The sequence below is a fragment of the Monopterus albus genome, unplaced genomic scaffold (genome assembly GCF_001952655.1).
Source record: "Monopterus albus unplaced genomic scaffold, M_albus_1.0 scaffold226.1, whole genome shotgun sequence".
Classification (NCBI taxonomy): domain Eukaryota; kingdom Metazoa; phylum Chordata; class Actinopteri; order Synbranchiformes; family Synbranchidae; genus Monopterus; species Monopterus albus.
The window spans coordinates 510,941-532,033 of record NW_018128106.1 but is presented as its reverse complement, the minus strand read 5'-3'; the positions used below and the strand labels follow the sequence as shown (position 1 = coordinate 532,033).

At 39.5% G+C, this 21,093-nt stretch overlaps 1 protein-coding gene across 6 annotated transcripts in view; it reads left to right on the top strand.

Annotated features, from left to right (window-relative positions):
• Positions 1 to 617: 617 nt before the first annotated feature.
• asap1b (ArfGAP with SH3 domain, ankyrin repeat and PH domain 1b) overlaps positions 618 to 21,093 on the top strand; it is a 48,329-nt gene continuing 27,853 nt past the window's right edge. For all 6 annotated transcript variants that reach the window (XM_020619799.1, XM_020619795.1, XM_020619798.1 and 3 more), the window contains exons 1-3: positions 618 to 1,316; positions 17,106 to 17,178; positions 18,232 to 18,377. In XM_020619799.1, coding sequence (XP_020475455.1) covers positions 1,191 to 1,316; positions 17,106 to 17,178; positions 18,232 to 18,377 — 345 coding nt within the window. In that variant the 5' untranslated portion in view covers positions 618 to 1,190. The remainder of the gene's footprint in view (positions 1,317 to 17,105; positions 17,179 to 18,231; positions 18,378 to 21,093) is intronic.

The following is a 21,093-nucleotide window of genomic DNA, read 5'->3' as shown; positions in this document are numbered from 1 at the left end:
TGACATATCACTAGAAACTAAATGCTAACGTTTTTTTAAACTTCTAATAAATTGTTATAAATGATAAATTGTTATTATATTAACCTACAATGAATTTACAAAACGTCCATGCATATCCATAAGCGGAACCTATCATCTTCCAGTATCAGCATACCCAGTCAGCATAAAACAGTCTCTTATCTTTGGTGTGACTGACATTGAAGTGTATTAACCAAGTACATTTACTCAAGCGTGTATGTAACCATAACATTGAGGTACAATTCATTTTTTACTTTATATGAGAAATAATATATTAATCTCTAACTTTGTGGTTAATTTGTAAAAATGTCATTTAGCCATATCATCCTGGGCAACCCTGAAAATGTAGAAAAAGGTACATGCAACTCATGGTAGAAATTAAATTTTAGGGTACAGTTATATAATCAATAAATATGTAGAGACACAGGGCCAAGAGCCCCCTGACCGCCCGGTAAGCCATCCATGCATATTTTTATTTATTTAACCCCAGTTGAAACATAAATTATTAAAACGTTTATTTGAATATTTGCAAAAATAAAATCTTGGCTTTTATTTTGAAAACCTTGAAGGGAAGTAATGTCTTTCTTTCCAGCTAGCTTGAGCTCTGAGCGGCAGAAGGTAGAGTCGGGTATGTCTGCGGCAACCGTTAGCGTCAAAAACGTGAACTTCGGGTGAAAAAGAGAGGACCAAACCGCGCTGCAGATCGAGACGACCTCGGTAGACCACGGATTATGATACATTTTCAGCAAAGGCTGGTAACTGCGGGCAGTTTTAATGCCAGGCGCCTTGCTGAACATCTGTAGAGTTTAATGAGGGCATCTGCTATTCGTCACGATGGTTTTTCCTCCGCTGTTCAGTTAGACTCATAGTGATACTGTTTATAAATACGTGGCTTTCAGACATCCTCTCAAAGAAAAGACACACCAAGAAGACACAGCCTGTAGAAATTTAGGTAATTCCCTCCTCCCGTGTCCCCTGGGGAGCAGTGAAGTCATTTGAGAAGTCACGGGAGAAGAAGACGCGTCTTAATCATCTCGATAGTTTTGCGAGGAAAATCGGCTTTCCCTCCACCAGGCTCCCCCTGCTTTCTTCCTATTTTTTAAGTCTTACATGGTTTTGTCTTTCTGAGAATTCATCGCCAACCCTCTTGTGGGCGTTTTCCCCGTGAAAGGATGCCGGATCAAATATCGGTGTCCGAGTTTCTGTCGGAGACAACAGAGGATTACAATTCCCCGACGACATCCAGCTTCACCACCCGACTTCAGAGCTGCAGGAACACGGTGAATGTGCTGGAGGAGGTAAGGCCACGGTGTCCGTCTGCCTGCAGTGGAAGGATGGAAAGCTGGATGGATGATTGAAATGCCTCAATACAATCAATCAGAATAGATTATAATATAAAAGACACATACTAATAAACACGCACATAGTTTTAAGGTGGTAATGTGTTTATAAACAGCCTAGGCTATATGTAATTACCCCTAAATTTATGATCGACAGCATTTCCAAAATCCTATCAGAGATTCGTTCACGATTATGTTGTAGATCCCTCCTCCAGAAAAGAAATTTGAGGCACCTGTTGAGTTCCAGTTTGTGTGTAAATGCAGTTTTCACACCTAGGTAAATATCCTGATGCAAAAATTGACACGTCCCACACATAGAGACTGTTTTGAAGAGCTAGTGTGTGGAGGTGAACTCTAATCTTGTGTGTTGGAATATGCTGCTCCTTCTTGCCAGATACTATATGTAGAGTAATAATAGAGGGGGTGGATGGCTTTGGTAGAAGAGTGCAGGGAATAGGAGGATGTGCACTCAGGCCTGCAGTTCTGCGTTCACTATTACATAACTCACAGTTTCAGAGCATGCTGCCAGGCTGTAGCAGTGGATGTGTCACAGAGAGAGATAAACCTCTTCTAGTTGTTGGCAGTCAGATCTGGGTTTAACTGTTTCAGGATTATAGAGATTCCCTTCTCTCACACAGGCCAGAGTGCATTTAAAATTTTAGATTTCTTCATGACAAAGTGAAATACAGCACAGAAACCCACCCAGACTCACACTCGGTGATGCTGTGTCACCTTTGATCAGGTGGGAGGAGTGTAATCAGGTGAGGCAGGTGGGTTACAATGTGTTTTGTGTGTGTTTCCCACCTCCCACCCCCACCATCACCCTCTGCTGACATCCTTTCATGAAAGCCCACACCTCTACTGCTGTCCATTAATGCCAGAACATGACCTCATTTCCCACTTTAATACACATTAGCTGCAGACATGAATGACACCAGGCTCACAGTGTCATGTAAATCAGAGAAACACTGTTTACCCAGCTATTCATTTATGACAGTTTAAAGTGACAAATTTATGTTTATTTGTAGGTTAAAAAAAAACTGTACAGATCATCTGAGATGTTTTTTTTAAAGGGAAAAACACAGGCCTCCTCCTCCATTCCATGCACTACCAGCTACTACAGCTCAGTCGGTCTCATCCATCACTTCTAGCTTCAGTCATTTACGAGTTTATTATATCATAGCAACATAAAACCCACCAGAACAGAGCCAGGGCCATGTTTACTCCCAACTTAGAGCACACTATGTGGCTCTGAAGGCTTGCATCATGAATCACCTCTCTGGCTCAGCGCCTCTGAACCGAGAGCTTGCAGCAGCACAAACGAAAACCATCTGTAAGAAAGGTCCACCATGTGCGCTGGGCTTTGGTAGCTCCTCTGGAATTTCTGCAGAGATCACATGGCAAGGAAGATCATTACGCTCAAGAGCAAGCAACTTGCTGGTCAGTTTTTTGACAAAGTCAAGATGCCCCTGAAACATTTCGGTGTCGGAAACTGGAATAAGCATCAGACAGCCAGCCTAAAGCCATCAACGCTATTAGACCGGTGTGTGTTATACAATTAGTTGCCTGGTTTGTGGGAGCTCACTTGCATCATACCCTCAACAGAGCTGCTGCATATAAGTAAAATAGCCTTCAGCGTCACTTTGCCTAAAGAGGAGTCTGTTTAAAATGTCCTGGATTTGTGCTGAGCTCTCACTTCCTGTCATGAAACTCCAAGTGTTCCCCCTTTTTACTTCCTGTCATTTCCTTGGTAGGTTGACAAGGTAAATTATGCAAAGGTATGGGCTGAATATTTAATGCTGTAACCTGAGGGGGAGAGTTGTCATTCTCTGTGTGTCTCCAAAAAAAAAACAGCTGCCACAGCATTGTATTGACTTAATTCAGTACCACAAATCAATTATTCATCAGTGACATAAAAGTATTTCTCACTGTGTGGCCTCTGCAGACCATTATCTCAAAGATGTTTACTGTTTATGCTGGTATCAGTGCATACATTTGGAAAACAATGAACAGCAAGATGGAGAGATAAAGTGTTAAAAATAACCTCTCTGACTTGCTATATTGACTGTTTGCAAAACAGGAGATGGTGTCATTGTGTGTCTTTTTTTGCATGGATGGCAGACTGGGAGTCAGTTGATGTGTCTGGGTTTTGTTTTGGTAATATTTTTGGCACATGCCAGTCACTGTGTTTTTTTTTCCACTGTTTTCCAGAAAGCAATGTGTGGACATTGGATTTTCTGTTGGGTTAACGTAGAGGGAATGCAGCTGGTCATCGTTGTTTGTTTGTTTATCAAGATGCAAGAGACTGTAACTGCAGCTAAAAAGTAGTTTCAGTGCTGATTGGTGTAATAAAAAATGTAAATTATTAAGGGAAAACAAGGTTTAGAATTGGTTACTAATATCTTTGTACCTAAGCTAGAGTGTGGATACCTGAACCGAGCCCGACTTGTTGGTACCCGAGGGTTCAGGCCGGGTTCAGACAGAAATCTAGAACTTATGTTGGGGTTCGGGTCGGGTTCGGACACGCAGGTCAAACTTTAGGCTGGATGGCTGGAGTACCCAAATGTCTGCTTTGTTTAATGAAAAGGGGCAAAAACACTACAAACTCAGCTGTGTGGGGCTTGGGTCGGGTTTGGACATTATAATACTGTAACCTTGTCGGGTCAAGGTCGGGTTTGGATGCTACACTCTCAGGCACGGGTTAAACTCAGACAGAAATACGCGACCCAATTCACGCTCTAACTTAACCAAAAATATTTAGTGTTTTGGCTGAAAGGTATTGCCACAGAGTTATGATTGTTAGTTTATGCTCCTTGCACTGAGGTGTTTGACACGTGACTTCACTAAAGACTCTTCTGCTGTCTTGGATTTTCTTTGATATAAATAAATTTTAGCAGGAGGCCCTTGTAATTCTCCCAGGGGGCATGTATTGTCCCTCCACCCCTGACCCCACCTCTCAGATGGTACTTTGCGTCATTGGGTTTGCTTTGTAAACCGCACAGAGCCATAGCAGCGATACAAGGGAAACCCTTAGTGTGCCGGCATTCTTTTGAGCGTGCCTCACACCACATCACATGGGCTGGGCCAGAAAAAATGTTGACAGTCATTCTGCTCAGGCCTGGCTGGGTTTCACCTAATAGACAGAGATCTTTTATACTTGTTACATTTATATAACAGTCTTTTTAGTGTCTGCATTTTTTGTTTGACACACTCTGGTGAGTTTGATGCTGCCCTGTAACAACTAAAAGTAGCATTTTATTTCAGATCACTGGGGATTGATATTGTAATGAAACTCACTGCCTGAAGTCGTCATTTTTCAGTACAGTTTCTTAGTCCTTTTGCTGCCATTCTGTCAGATACACTTGTGTTTATTATTGTAATTTTGGTGTGACTTTATTCTATCCCTCATTTTGGAAAAAATGAGGGATAGTTATGGTACCTTGTGGAGATTTTGACAGTTTGCGATTAGGGATAGTTAATATATATATATATGAAAAAATACAGTCCATTTATGGTTCTGAAAACAAAAACTTCAACAGAAACATTGACAATCTAAGCTTATTTTGGCCAAACAGGCCAAAATAAACTTATTTATTGGTCAGTTATGGTGTAATTCACTTGGTCAGACAACAATGACTGCTAGACAATGAATTCTAGTGATTCATTGCTTTTTCTAGTTATTGATTTAGTTTATAAAATAGTAGAAAATATGGAAAAAATGCAAATTATATTTTCTCATACCTCAGTCTTAAAGGCAAAAATATGGTGTTAGCTTACAAGACAAAAACATTTTCACATCTCCTGTAACCAGGAGATATTTGTCATTTGGTTTGAAATATTAATTAGCAAATTGATCTGCAAACAAAAGAGTTGCAGATGAATTTTCTGTAATTGTCTAAATGAGTAATTGACTAATCCTTAAATCACTAAAATACAAAAGTCACATATTGTATAATGGGCTTTTGTGTTTTTATGTAACTCTCAATAGATTAATCAGTTTCTGCACCTAAGGCCAGTCATCACTCTCTGACTGTTATTAAAGTTAGCAATCAGCAGAGGGCACAGGATGTTAATTACTGCCAGAATTTGGGTTTATTATCTAAAACAATAGTCTTCTGGAGAGAAATAAGGTCAGGTTTCCCGACTTCAAGTGGAAAAAGCTGCTGGGAATTTAAGCTCAGTGTAAAACCTTTTTGTCTTCATATAGCAAAAGGACATGAATGGTTCTGCACAAAAACATATGTTTGTTTACAATAAAGTATCATTATGGTAATAATAATAATTTTATTTATAGAGCACATTTAAAACAGCAAAACATTGACCAAAGTGCTGTACAAAGAAAAGGTAAACACAACAAAAGAAAAAGCAAATAAATCAGTAACACAACATAAAATTAAATTTAATTATCATAAAACAAACCTCAGCAAGACACAAAATAAGTTATCACAATAAAAACTGCAAATGGTACCTTTTAACAAATCTGTTGTATGTTTGTGTTGAGCCACAGAAGACGTTTTATGTGGGTGTGTGGAAAGTGAACCACAAACTATTTGTTAAAGTAGCTTCAGGCTGTTTGAAAAGCAGCAGAGCCCTTTATCAGATGTCGTCATGTGAGGGTCCACAACGTCGGCTAACATCCAGCCCATCAACTGGGAAACAGAAAAATCTCACTCCCTTCTCATGTGTTTGGTCATTTAGTATTCGAGAACATTGCTTTCACTGACCGCTCTTAAATCAGAAACCTGTGTTTCAGCTGTTGGGATTAACACCAACACATTTAGGCTATCTGCACCATAAACCAGTACCAAGCAGAGAAAAGCTAAAAATATTATATTTTGCTGTCCTGTTAGTTAAAATTTTCATTATTATTGAACTATGTAAATAGAGAAACTGGTTCATTATTTTGCCTGGCAAAAAATAATTCTTAAATTTGTTCCTGTGTCCTTGCTTGATTGTTATTTTGAACTTTGGAGCTTTTTGTATTCCTCTTCCAGGAATGAGGCAAAACCAATGAATAATTCAAAAGGGAGAGACAAAGTTTTATTCATGACTTTGCATACAAAACTGGGTTCTGGCTATTTAAGGCTCCATTATGTGGCAGCCACAAATGAGAAACTAATTATTAAAGAAGTTATTGCTTTCTATTCATCATTTGTTCCTTTTGTTACCAAACCAAGTGAATCATAGGTTATGAGAGAATGAGAGTGATTTTTGTCCCTGGGCACCGTCGCTCAAATCACTTCTTGTTTCAGTTAAACTGTGCTGTAACAAAAAACACCCAGTTTATTTGGTCATTCCCAGACTGACGCTTGACAGTTTCAGTGCTAAAGCAGATATGGCATTTCCTGGAGCTAAATCACAGTTTGGGTCACTAAAGAGAAGAGCACACTTACAAGGATTGTGTATTAAACTGAGGTTAAATTAGTTGATGATTTGTAAAAGTATACATGATGATACAGTGATACAGATGCAGTCACATGATGCGTAAGCAGGTGGATTGAGCGGGTCTGAGCCGACCTCAGTTAGTGGAGGGAGACAGACGTGAGAACCAGACTGGACCGTGCCATGTGATCACCATGACACAGCCACATATGCACAGTTAGCTATTAGCTATTAGCCTGACAAGCTCTCTGTGGTTAACACATACCTGCGTTGGATGACAGACTGAGGGAAAAGCTGAAATGATCACTTCTCTGCAAGTTTATTCGTGTTTAGTGGGTGTTTTGGTAAATCCCAGTACCAGTGAAGTAGTAATTAGTGCGTTTTTGTATGCTTTAGAGCTATTCTACCTAATTCTTTTCAGCTGCTAGAGTCTAAAACAGGCTCCAATGGAATAAAAATACAGGTTCCCCCAAATTTTATAGTGTATGCAAAATGAAGAATTACAACACATTATCACAAAACAACTCCATGAATGTATTAATGATAGATTCAATAAAAGACAATCCAAAGTACATAGGGGGAAATGTTCCTTTGAATCTCACCCTATAAATACTAACCAGCCTCTGAGCCATTTAGTAATTTGTTCTCTGTCTCCCACAGCAGGAGATGAGACCTTGTTGTGTTGCTTGTTTGCTGCATGAGGCTAAAATCTGTGGGACCCAGCTGTTGGAATACTGTCCTGCCACAGCTGCATTGCGTATATCATCAAAAGCTATTATCCAGCAACGGATTAGCCCTGGACCAGACTCAGCACTCTGACCCCCCTTCTTTTCTCCAGATAAAGGCAAGGAAGAGTGGGTCAGTGTTTACATCTGTCTGCTGTCTTCCTCACACGGATGCATGGTGTTAAAGTCTTCTCCATCAACAGACATTTTAATCCCTGATGGAGCACAGCATATGACTGATGAAGCCAAGACACATTTGCATCGCACTTTTGGAAGCCTAGAATTTCCAGAGAAATAAGACATAAATGGCATCTTTCAAATGTTGACTTGGGCCATGACTATGAGTATCTTACAGAATATTGTTACAATTTTTTAGGACGTTAAACATTCCAAGAAAACAACGTAGTCTTTGACAGTATCATCTAACCTTGGCACGTGTTGAACATCTCTAGTTAGCCACAGATTGCGCTCTGCTCATCTTCTGTGGCTGTTTTGTTTTTCTTCTGGGATTATATCAGCACAATAGTAACACTGTTGTCCTCAAGGACAACCCTGCAGAAGCAGGAGACAGTGTTGTCCTGTGGTGCTGGCTGCCTTGATGTGTCTTGAGGAGTAAACAGTGCATCTCTGTCTGTCAGCTTCGGTGATGGCCCTGGACAGTATCTGTGTGTGCCACAGATAAAGTGGCTTTTCACGGAGAATCTGAATACTTCCTTTTCCAGAACAGCCAAAAGTCTCAATTCATTCAAACCTGCAGGGAAGGCTCAGTTGTTGACATCTTTTCCTGATGCCTTTTATGCCAGTAAAAAAAAAAGTGAAATCCAAGAAACACATTAACACATTTCTACAGGTGGTTAAAGTTTTTGTTGGATGTGACAGTAAAGACTTGTTTCTGTTCCTCTTTATGCTCAGTTGGTCAAATGTCTGAGCATCCAATTGGCCTGTGGGAGTGGATACACTTGTGGTTTTGTAATAGCTGTTCTCTCACCCAGTGGAGTCCTATAAAGTGTGAAATTCGAGAGATGTCTGCAGAAAAACTCCCAGGAATGCTGTGAAGCACTCTGCTGAGTCCTTGCCTGCGCCTTCGAGGACCCATGGCTGAGCAGTATGCAGCAACGTTGCTCAGAGGCTAGAAAAATAATGTTACTTCTGATTGTGCATGGTTATCAGGAGAGCATGTTCTTTGGCAGTGGCCCCTAAGGATTTACAATGTGAGGAGCTGGATTGTAGGAAGCAGAGTTAACAGGAGTATCAGCTGATCAATGATAAGCAAAGGACTGGTGATATAAGCTAGTGTTTCTTTGATCAACCTACACAGACCAAGCTTTAGTCTTTTGCCACCTCAGCCAAGTGTAGTATTTCTCCTTTACTGTGTTTAAAAGTCAAGTCAAGTTTTTTTGTAAGTACATTTACAACAGCGGAAGCTGACCAAAGTTCTGTACATCAGTCAGTAAAAAATGACAAATGCAAAACAAATAAATATAAGAACCAAGTATCTATGAACTATCTATGAAAAAGATAAATACAAAACAAAAACACATTTAATGGCATTTCATCTTATAAAAATGACTTTAATAGTTAATCCAGTATTAAATTAGGCAGATTAATTTCAAAGGATCATCTTCAGCAGATGGGGCTGCCCAATTGTCTGGAAATGTCAAATTATAGATAATGTGCCAGTGTAAACTAGAAGCTGTTAAAGATCTTAAAAATGGAAATATTCCATGAGAACTTATCTGCTGCAAAAGATCCAAACACAATCCAAGGGTGTTATAAACTCCCTTAATGGATGGCAGGGTTAAGAAACTTGTGTCAAATCATCACTCAATGTATGCCAACAGCCATTTAAATAACCAGCTCAAAGTGTTGGATGTGTCTGGAGATAATTATGTGATTATGTAAAAAACAAAAACAGAGCTAATACTGTTTCCAGTGGTTGTTTAAGCTGCAGGAGAGTGTTGGGGCAAAAGTAGGGTGCATGCTGCAGGATGCTGAGGTAGCTTGATTTGTGCTGTGCCCACAGAATATGCCCAGAGTGAGGATAAGGAAAACCAATAAAGCTTTGAAAGGTCTTTCCTTAGCGCAGCTGAGGAGGTTAAAGGTGGGTGTTTAGTGAGGGCAGTAGCAGCAACAACACAGGCCTATACAGTCAGTATGAAAAGTATTCGGACCCTTTCAAGCTTTACACATTTTGTTATGTTTCAGACTCTAAATAGTCACTTCATTTTCCCTCATCAATCTGCACACAGTACTCCGCAACGATAAAGTGAAAACAGGTTTTTCACGTCTTTTAAAAATGTATTAAAAATAAAAGACTGAAATATCCCATTCACATTAGTTTTCAGATCCTTTGTTATGACACTTACAGCTGAGCTCCAGTGCATCCTGCTCCTATCAATGGTCATTGAGATGCCTCTACAGCTTGATTAGAGTCTTGTGCCAAATTTATTACTCTGGATTTAATTAGGAAAGGCACACTCCTGTCTATATAAGGTCTCATTGTTGATGGTGTGTGTCAGAGTGAAAACAAAGACATGAGCTTGAGAGAAATGTCCACAGACCTGTGAGACAGGACTGTCAAGACACGGATCTGGGGAAGGATACAAGACAATTTCTGCGGCATTGAAAGTGTCCGAGACCACAGTAGCCTTACAGATATCTGGGTAACAGAATTATTTGTTCCAGTTGTGAGGATGTTTTGCACCCAGATCGTCATAGGCTCTCCTAACAATGTGGAACAATGTGTTCCAGTACAGGAAAACTATCATTTTTGTCAGTTTCTTTTTAGTTAAGTATAGATGGTGACAGGAAATGATGTCTCTCTTGTTTTTTTTTATGAAAGTCTAGCTGCATTCACACAAAGCTAAAATGACGGTGTTGTTTCCTGTTACCATCTTTATTTATACAAGAACAGACATAGCCAAGAAACTGAGTAAAATAACATTTTTTTTCTTGACTGGACCAGATTATTTTTGGTTCCTTACTGTTAGAAGAGTCAATGAGGTTTCAGGAAAAACTTTCATAACTTGGTTGAGTGTTGTCAAATGACAGTACAGGGTTAATAGTCGGCATACATCAGTCCCGCAGGTTAGTGGAATAACTATTTGTGTGACTAGGGGTGTGAGCTGGAGCTAGATTTGGATTGTTGATTGGACAAAACAAGCAAGATGAAGAAGGCGTCATTTCATAGACCAGTCATGTAATATCTTAATTTGATAAAATAATCTGTAGAATAATCAAACAGTGAAAATGATTCTTTGTTGCAGCCCTGTTTGTCATTATTTGACAATTCATAGACTAAACTGTTAAACAGAACAGTAGTTGACGGAACCATATTATTAGCCCTAAGGAGAAAGTAGTTTTTGGTCAAATCTGAGATTTGGATTTGCCAGGAAACAGGCAACCTCTCTGCTCCTCTGCTGTTTGTTTTCTCACTGGTGTCATTTTATAATCATCAGCTGTGAGATCTTCACACCATTCTCCCGTTGATAGCAGCACCTCAGAATAATCTACCAGCTGCTTCACATGAATAATGGCTTCCTGACTGGTAAACATGAAACAGATAAAGGTTTGCTGCTTGTTGGATGTTAGCTGAGTAACGTGTAATGCAGCAGTGTGTGGGTGTGATTGTGAAAACATGCGCATTGCTTGTGGTGGGCTGAGTGAGGGCAAGAACTGCAGAGAGAAGACACCAAATATTGTGTGAATGTAACACTGCTGCATGCACTGCTTGACTTTTCACCAGCTGCGTACAAAACACAAAGTATGGAGTTAAGTCGGGATTGAGCTGCTATTGATCATGACAGCTGGGAAGTCCCTATGAAATATTATGTTCATTTTTGCGTGTGAGGAGGTCAAAGACTTGGTCAGAGCACCTTTTAACTTCTGTTCTTGTTATCTAATTTGGTTTGGTTTCCAAAAAAGACTTTTGTGTTGACCCATGTTTGTTTCAAACCTGTGAAAAATATGTATTTTTACTTGCTATTTCAGTTGTCATGTCAGATACAAGACATCTGTCATGTGGTTGTCCTGACACACCTCGTAACCAAACACCAAAACACTGGCAGCTATCGCTCTCTTTCAGTAGCGTGCATGTGTGAGACAAAACGACTACCTGACCTCAGCTGCTTATGGAAATGTTACATCCTCTCATTTTTCTCATTCCACGTGGAGAGGCCTCTCTGGCTGCAGAGAAACCCAGAGAAAGGGATGTGCATTTGCTTCCTGCCAATGAAAACGGCTCCCCGCCCTTCCTGCTTGAGTCATGCCACATAGACTCAACAGACATACAAAATAACTTGACAGACAGACCTATCTTTTCTCTGTCTTCATTCTGACAGAGCAAGCAATTTTAGGGTAGGATACTTGTTTTTGAAAATCATTAGCTGTTGTGTAATTTTGAGCTATAAAGGAAATGAGAATGCATTTGTGCATGAGGAAGCAGAATTACAACAAAATGATGAACTGGTCAGTCAGACAGATGTTTTATAGCCTTGGCAAAGGGGAACTCCTTTAATGGTTGTGCCACTTCCTGTTTTCTTCTTCTAGGATATCATTAGCATATTGGCAATCCTGAGAACTTTAGTGTCTACTCTGCTGGATGAAAGGGTAAAATGTGCAGCAGTGGCACAACTGAGCCCTAGAGAGCTGCAGTGAACAGTGTTGAGACGACTTGCAAGATGACCAGATCACATTTCCTTGGTAACCGTATAGTCGTGTGCCAGCACAATGCCAAATGACAGGTTGCAAGAGAAGAGGAGCTAGGAAGGATGGGTTCAGGGAGATCCTGAGAAAGATGACGGAAGAGGGGTCAGTGAATCAACAAAAACATTTCCCAGAAACCATGTTATTTTTCAGCCGTCACCGAAGAGCAGTCAGTGTCATTAGACGGCGTGCTGCTGACCTAGGACAGGACACTGTCAAGACTGGCAGCTTCCTGCTTCCTGTCAAAGGGACGGCTACAGGGGAAACAGCAGGACTGCAGAGAGGGATAAGGCCTTGTCAGGAAGCGTGAAGCTGAGGCAGCCTTTAGTCAGTCATGCCACAAATCCCAGCCCTCAGGGTTGTGGTTGTTTGGAAACCAGGAAGTCAGCCCCAGCTCCACGTTAACCCCACTGGTTCCTATTTATTTCATTTGCCTGATTAGTCATTTAGTTTAAAAATTATTAAAATACTGAAAAAAGCTTTTACAATCTCCCTTAGTTGTTGTCTGAGCAAATAGACTAATGCATTAATCAGCTGTTCACTGGCTTATGAAATATACTTGCAGCACTAGGATTCTTCCATCCATCCATTCATCAGCTGTGTACCTAGAGAAAACCCATGCAGGCACAGGGAGAACTCACACACACCACACACAAAGGCCCTGGTTCGGCCGCCAGGTTAAAAACGGAACCTTCTTGCTGGGAGGCGACAGTGCTAGTAGCCTCTGCTTCTTTCTTTAAATTAAAATGATATCTCTCACCTTTCCTTCTTTTGGAAACTCGTGACAGCTCTGACAAAATGACAATGCCTTCCCCACATCTGTTTCTCCATTTGTTTCACTTTTCACCCTTTGACTTCTGAGATGTTTTATGGTGTTAGTTGTTGATGAAGTGACTTCTGCGGCTGGCAGCATCTCTTCAAGCTGCTGAACTGCAGTTAAAATTTCTCACTCAGACTATATCAAAGTCAGTCATCACTTATTATTATTTATTATTTTATTATTATTATTATTATGTAAGTGGCTAATATACAAACTATGATTTATGAAGTGAATATGTTATTGATAAAGTACTTATGAATATACCACCAGATTATTCAAGATGCAACAATTAATTTACTCATTCACTATCAGAACATTTTGATAATCAATTGTTTTAGTCATTTTTTTTAAAACAAAAATGGTAAACATGGGTGGCAAGAAGGTTCCAGGTTCGAGCCCCGGCTGACCCGTGGTCTTTCTGTGCACGATCAATCGACATAGCATGTGGCAGGTCTGTCAATGATGAAAATTACTAGAATATTTGTCTTTTTATGTCTAATAAACTGAATACTTTGAAATGCTTGCTGGACAAAACAAGCAGGTTAATGCAAAGCCAGTAAGCACAAAGAATAGTGGTCATTTGCCCAGAACCTTATTACCAGGTTCAGATCACATCTCTTTTTATTGGCGGTAGTATTGATACTCAAAACTAAACTTAACTAGCATTGGTAGGTATCAATCCACCATTAAAAACACTGAAATACCAGCATGTGACTGATATTTTTTCCTTTTTTGTCTTAAAAAAATGTCTGAATAGGACAAACTACAAGAATTTTTTTTTTTGTATTTCATTTTTATTTTTAATTACTGACCTTTGTGCCTACTCTGATCATATCTGTTCACACAGAGGCAACATGCATTGCTTTCACCCTTCACCCTCTCATAAGTCAGCCCTTGACCTCCTTGGCTCTGTTTCTGACAAGCGTCTGCTTAAAAGCCTTCTAACACTGATATGTTGGCTTTCACAGCACAAATGGTCTTAAAGGTTTCTCAGTAGAATCGCACATGGACACAAAAAACACTTCATTTCGTGCTACATTTTTCAGCTGCACTAAATAAAACACACATACGCATCACTTGCTGTTTGGTCGGAGAGATGAGTGACCGCAGATGTTCTGGTATTGTTAGGCTTCCTAATCCGCCTGGGTCGAGAGGGAGCTTGCCATTGGTTGCTGGCAGATAAAAACAATCCTTTGACTATATTCACTGGTTGCCGGCTTTTTGGAGAACAGAATGTGGATGCATTCTTGCCTGTTGCCAAGGGTTTGCAAAGGCTGTGTGCCAAGACAGAGCTATTTCATTGAAGTTTTTTTCTCCCTGAAAAACTGAGAGAAAACAGCTTTAACAAACCATCACTCAGTGTCAGTGACATTAACTATTGAAATAGCACTGGCCAATGAAGAGCTACTTATTGTTTATTCTCTGATTTAATTTGGTGAGATTTTGAATGAATTAAGGGGTCGGCTCGCTCCTGTCAGGGTCAGAAGATGACTCAGAGCTGCTGAAAAACCAAATAAATTCAAATCATAATAAACAAGAAATCAGATAATTCTGAATGAATGTGCTTGGTATCTAAATAAACAATGTAAGCCTGTTATTATATAATATTTCTTATACAATGTATGGATGTAATGATTTCAACACAATTGAAAGCTCCAGAGCAAGCTAGTACGGAAGAGGATTAGGGCCACTGCATTCATTTTTTTTTTAATTCTGACGTTATTCTCAGAATTCTGACTTTAATCTCAGATTAATCTTTATTCTCAGAATTCTGACTTTAATCTGAGATTAAAGTCAGAATTCTGAGAATAAAGTCAGAATTCTGAGAATAAAGTCAGAATTTTAAAAAAATTATGCAGTGGCCCTAATACTCTTCCGTAGAATTCTGAGAATAAAGTCAGAATTCAAAAAAAAATTTATGCAGTGGCCCTAATACTCTTCTGTAATTAATGCTTGTTCACATTACAGCTGAATATTTAATTAAGAGCACAGACTGAGTAGATTATGGGGGACCATGATCTGTGCCAGCTGCTCTCAACAAGAGCACCACAAGGGTCAGTCTGCCGTTGTTGCGCTTGTCATCCTAATCAGCACTCAACACTACAGCCTCTGAACCTCTAACGGTTATTTTCATTATTGATTTTTCTGTCCATTCAATTAACTGCTTAGTCTTGAAAATGTCAGAAATAGTGGAAAGTTATCCAGAGCCCATGGTGGCATCTTCAGATATTCAAATGTGTTGTCTGAGCCTTGTATAAACACAGTGAGGCTTTAAAGGCAGGCTAGTGAGTAGATGATTCACCATATTCACCGTGATGATATGTAATATCCCTGATGACCTCTGTAGTCTCGTTTAGCCAGGTGTTAACCATTTTTAAGACACGTAAACTCTTTAAAATCAAGAGTGGGGTATTGACTAATGTACTTTATGTTGTAGAACAAAGCATGAAAATGTATCAGCCTGTTGTTAACCACAGACCCTATTTCAGGCATCTAACCAAAAAGTCTTTCAAAAACCCACTGATCTTGGGGCAAGGGATCTGGATGTGCATAAATGGTAACACAGTTCCAGGTTTTAGGACTCACTGTTGCAGCACTCTTTAGACACGAGGCCTAAATAATGAGGCAGTGTAAGAGATTAAAGGGCTCAGTCCTGGCATAAAGGGCCTCATGGCGGCAAACTACCGCTGCTGTAATTGAGGGAGTGCGGTGGGGGACTGGCCAGCTTGGACAACTTAATTATGTAGTGAAATTCTATTTGCCAACTGTTGTGTGTTTCCCCCTGCTCTTAACTGGCTGACCTTGATGTAAGGATGTTTGTGCTGGAGTTTATCATCTATTATGAGCAAACATGGCAGAGTTATGGCCACATTCCCTATGGTCACAATGGGTTGGACATGAAATGTATGTCCTGTCACAATAAATAATTATGATCAATTGCAAAGTGTTAAAAAACAGCTGAAAATGATAAGAACAGGAAAATGGCACAAATTACAAAAACACAGCTCAAAAAATAAAAAAAGTCAAGGCTATAAAGTTAGAAACATGTCTTTGCTGTTAACCTGAAGAGTGATTTCTAGGAAGATTTTAAAAAAGCAATAGATCAGACACCCGTACTAAGACAACAGTACTGGGATCAACATTGAAGGCAACAAATCAATATAAGGAGGCAGGTTGATAAGGAAATGCAAGGCTACAAAGACAAAAGGCTATAGTAAATGTTTTGAGTTATGAGATGAATAAAACATGGCATTTCACTTATATATCAACAAAAGACCCAAATGTAATTTATTTATTTGTAATTTATTTGTTTAACCAGGGTGCAAATCAACCAGCTGATTTAAAGCACATTAGGCTTGCTCACTATGAACTAAAAAAAAAAAATCTGTTAAGGAAGAGGTGTGTGATATAACTTCAGATGCTATTGTCACTTTCCCTCCCAGGGAGTTGAGCTTGTGTGTGATGGTGATGAATTTTGTGTGAAAGCATCTTTTCAGGGTCGATGTCCAAATATTTTCAAGGGTCACAGTGGTGTGATTTTGTTTCAAATAGGTTTGCAGGGTTTTCTCTAAATATACGTGTGTTATCATTAAATAAGTAACTCTACAACTAGTGCCACAATCTATAGCACCTGCTCTATGAAGTGCTTTTCTAGTTCTACTGGCCAGTATTGTAAGTCCCTGGTGCTGTGGTTGTTGAACTCTGAGCAGTGATCTCTGAGAATACAAGGAAGTGAGACACATTGGTCAGCAGCTGTGGTTTTTCCCTGGTATCTCAGTATTTCATTTAGAATAATTATGACAATAAATAGCCTTACTGTGATAAAATTGGATTTATTGCTTATTTATTTTTATTTTTATTCTGCCTATTGGCGTTCATCCAGCAGTCGCTACTTTTGAAAAGCTTATATATGCCATAATCAGGACCAGTGCTCTTTCTACATTAGCTTTATGGACTATATATGCTTTGAATTACTGAACAGATATTGTTCTGGTGCCCTGAATTCTTCAATGTTGCTCTACAAAAGGCCAAATTAGCTTTCTTGTCTTCTGATATGAATGATCGTTGAAGGATAAAACCACTTCAGCTGTTTTTAACCTCCTCTTTTTTTCCCAGGCGTTGGACCAGGATCGAACCTCCCTACAGAAAGTGAAGAAATCAGTGAAGGCCATCTACAGTTCAGGGCAAGGTGAGACAGTGGGTGTATAAATTTGTCAGGTCTGAATGTGCTTTAGCTGGCAGTGGTGTGTTCACAGCCCTGTCCAAATGAAATCCACAGAGTAAAGCCTGGGTTTTCTTAAATATCCTTGCTTTTTGTGTGTTTGGAACATTGCTTTTTGTTGGACAGATGGTATTTTTTGTGTGTGCATCCATGCTGTCCCAGAAACCAACACCTGAGTTTGTTTTGCTTGTTGCTCTGGCATAGATCCTCAGTAATTTTCCACTGAATACTTTTAGAGCAGCCTCCTCCCTTTAAATTGACAGTTTCAGATGTTTGTCCCACAAAACCTCCTTTGTTCTTCGCAGAAACAACTTACCTTCAGGATCAACGCTGGAAATAAAAATGAAATTGCTCTCTTTCCTCCTCTCTACTTCTTTGCTAGCTTGATGTTTTTATGTTGGCATGCCGTCAGTGTAGTGCTGTGAGTTTGTCCCAAACAGTTCCACCTAGCTTCATCAGTCCACTCAACATTTTTCCAGCAGCATTGTGGAGAGATTCTCTTTAAACTTTTTTTCATCTGAAATTTGGATGATTTGCTCAGGATGGACAAGAAGAACAGTACAAGAATTTGTGTGTTAGACGCAGTTATTTCTAAAGGGCTCACTTGCTTTATCTTGCCACTGTGTATAATTATGCCTTACTAGTGTCAAATCATGTAAAACAAAAGTATTGATCAAAAATCAGAGGTAAATGTTTTTATAATTGTATGATTACATAAAATGAAAGCAAATAGACAAAGCAAAAGCAATGCAGCTTAGAAACCAGTCAAACAAAATAGTAGAGTTTTGAGTTTTAGTTGAAAGTGGCAGAGCTGGGGCATACTGTATTTATTCACCCTGTTCGGATTTGACCCGAGGTTCTACTCCCTTTTTCATGTAACAAAATAAGCCAAAGTTGTCGAAGCTTTACGGTGCAAAACTCATTTGATTGTTCCTATGGCCACCTTTGTGACATCTACATCTGCAGTATATATTGATGTACAGGTCGACTGATCAGTCTTTTTCTCTGGTTCCAACTCAGACCACGTCCAGAATGAAGAAAACTACGCACTGGCTTTGGACAAATTTGGCAGCAACTTCATCAGCCGGGACAACCCTGACCTGGGAACGGCCTTCGTTAAGTTCTCCTCCCTCACTAAGGAGCTGTCTGCTCTACTGAAGAACCTGGTGAGTCCCACATGTCAGCACTTGCACTGCCATTAAAGTAACATAAATGGTTAGGAGAGCCTGACCTTCATAGTGGTCCCGCCTTTGTGGGTGTTCTTCTCTGATGTACATGGGTTTTGCCTCTTGTGTGTTTTTGTACTCTGTCTGGATTGGAGGTTGTGTGGAGGCTCATGGAAGTTGCTCATCTTCCTTTATATATGTTTACAATCTATAATTTTGACACCCTGATTCTCTGTGCTGTAAATCAACTGTGTATTCTGTACACAGCACACAGCATCTGCTGCATGTCTGACTGTTCTGGAAGAGCGATCCTTCCTTTGTTGTGCTTCCCGAGGTCTTTATTTTTTTCCTTTGAAATGCTGTACAGCTGTCATAACCCTTGAGACACAATTATAATTTGTGATATTTGATTTTACAAATCAAATTTGATTTGATTTGTAGGGGTGAGACAAAAAATGGATTCACTTACAAATCACAATTCATATCCTCTATTATGCTGATTTAATGACTTGATAATGAGCTTTGAAAGACGAGTATGGAGGATTGTGTGAACACGTCATACCCTATCACCAACAGACTAACGGTAGCGGAGCAGAGCACCGAGCTCTGGCATTAAGGAAAATAGCTCCACAACACACACTGCAGCACATTTCAAAATGTCGATCCACTTTGGTTTGGCAAAGGAAATAACAGGAATCAACAGGCATCAGTAGTTTAGTGCCTGTGTTACACCAGCGCACTGGAGTAAGAGCTACAATAGAGCGACCTACTTTCTTCTTATTGAGTCAAACATTTTAAATCAATAATCCATTCTGAATTGAATCATGACACAATTTAATCAAATTTTCCTCTCTTCACTTGTAGTAGTGGTTTAGGATCAGGGTTAAAGGTTAAGATTAGCATTAGGTTATATTAGATGAAGAGTTAAGGTTAGGTTTATAAGGCAGAAGGTCCAAAAATTGTAATACTAGAGTTGATTGTGTTTGCTACAGGTTCCAACTGAATAAGAAGTAAGCCCAAGCTCATCACGTTTTATAGAATTTTGTAATTCTATAAAAAATTGACTATACATTTAAGACCATCATCTCAGTCAGATATAATATATCTGCCTGAAGATATATCTAGATCCAGACCTCAGATTTTTTTCCAGTTATCTACCTGTCATCCTTTTCCCTGATGTTTTGTTTGAATGTGTACAGTTAAATCCTCTGTGAGTGATTGTTGTTAGAAGAAAGGCCAGACCTAGGTCTCTCCCTCTCTTCCTGTGTGGCTGACAGTGAGATTTTAAGTTTATAAATATACTTGGCAGTACCAGGATGTGTATGTGTGTGTCTTTTTGAACATAATGTTAGATCACCCAGCTGTCAGCACTACCTGGATATTGTGGAAATGACCGTTTTCCTCTCCTTATCTCGTTTTTGGACTTCAATAACTTTGCTCTAAGGTCTGCCTGTACAGTACTTGTGAGCACTACAAATGAGTATTGAGGAACAGCGCTTGTTTTAGATGTCCTACATGTGTTATCGACTTAAATGTAAGGATTTTATTAGCATATCTGAAACTTGTCTGCATCAGTCTCATTGTTTCCATTCTGACAAATGCATGGTTAGCGAAAATCAAAAAAATAGTGAGTTTCTGGGATGAGCTGTTAGAGCACACCAGCAGTCAGCCAGAGGAAGATTGATTTTGTTGTTGGCCATATGCAAAATTGGCACTTAAGAAGTACATTAGCACCCATTAAACATTGTTTACGTCCTTGGCCACTGCTGCCTGTCTGTGTGGATTTGGCTAACAACAACATGGACTTAAATACTTAGTACTGTTGTCAATTAACATGCTGATCCAAATGGATAGAGCTGTTGAGTGTAGGTGAGGCAACTTGAACTGTTGGCATCATCGAGCTCAATATTTTTCTGCCAGTTTCATGGTAGCACGTTTTAATTCTTTGTTTTAGTTTTCTGGCCTACATCTTTACTTTTTATTGATCACTGTTATCAATGATGTTTTTAGCAGCAGCAGATAAGCTGTGTTTGTTACAACCCCACTGTACACTAGAGTGTGCATACCCGAACTGAGCCCAAAGGGACCTGTCGGTACCTGGCGGATCGCACTGTGTTTGGACAGAAATTTTGAAATGGACACTTAGACCAAACTTTAAGCCAGGTTCGGACGCCACATTCTCAGTCAAGGGTTGGGTTTGAACAGAAATATGTGGCCAGATCCATGCTCTGCTGTGCGCCACCTGCCCAGCACCAGTTGCTGACAGGTAAAGCTAATAGCCAGCGACCATACTGGAGCATTTATCAATTACAAAGCTGAATGTTTCCCTCAGGAGTTGGTGGACACCAAAAACTGAGCTAAAAAGCAGCATATATTGAAATCACATTCATCAGGAGGCCAGAAATAAGACTACACATTAATGCTAATGTTGCTCTGTGTCTGCTGGATGTGGAAATAGGCATCTGTCCATTATTTATACCACTTAGTATCCTGTTTTAAAAATGACTAAAACAATTACTTGATTATCAAAATGTTCTGATAATGAATGAGTAAATTCATTGTTGCACCTTGAAAATATTTATATTTTACAAGCTGGAAGCATAGAATATTTTAGCATTTTTTCAGCTAATCAAGTAAGTGACTAATTGGTTCAGCTATTCAGATAAAAATATGTTACTTACCATTAAAAAGAGCTTAATATAACCCATTCATTTAT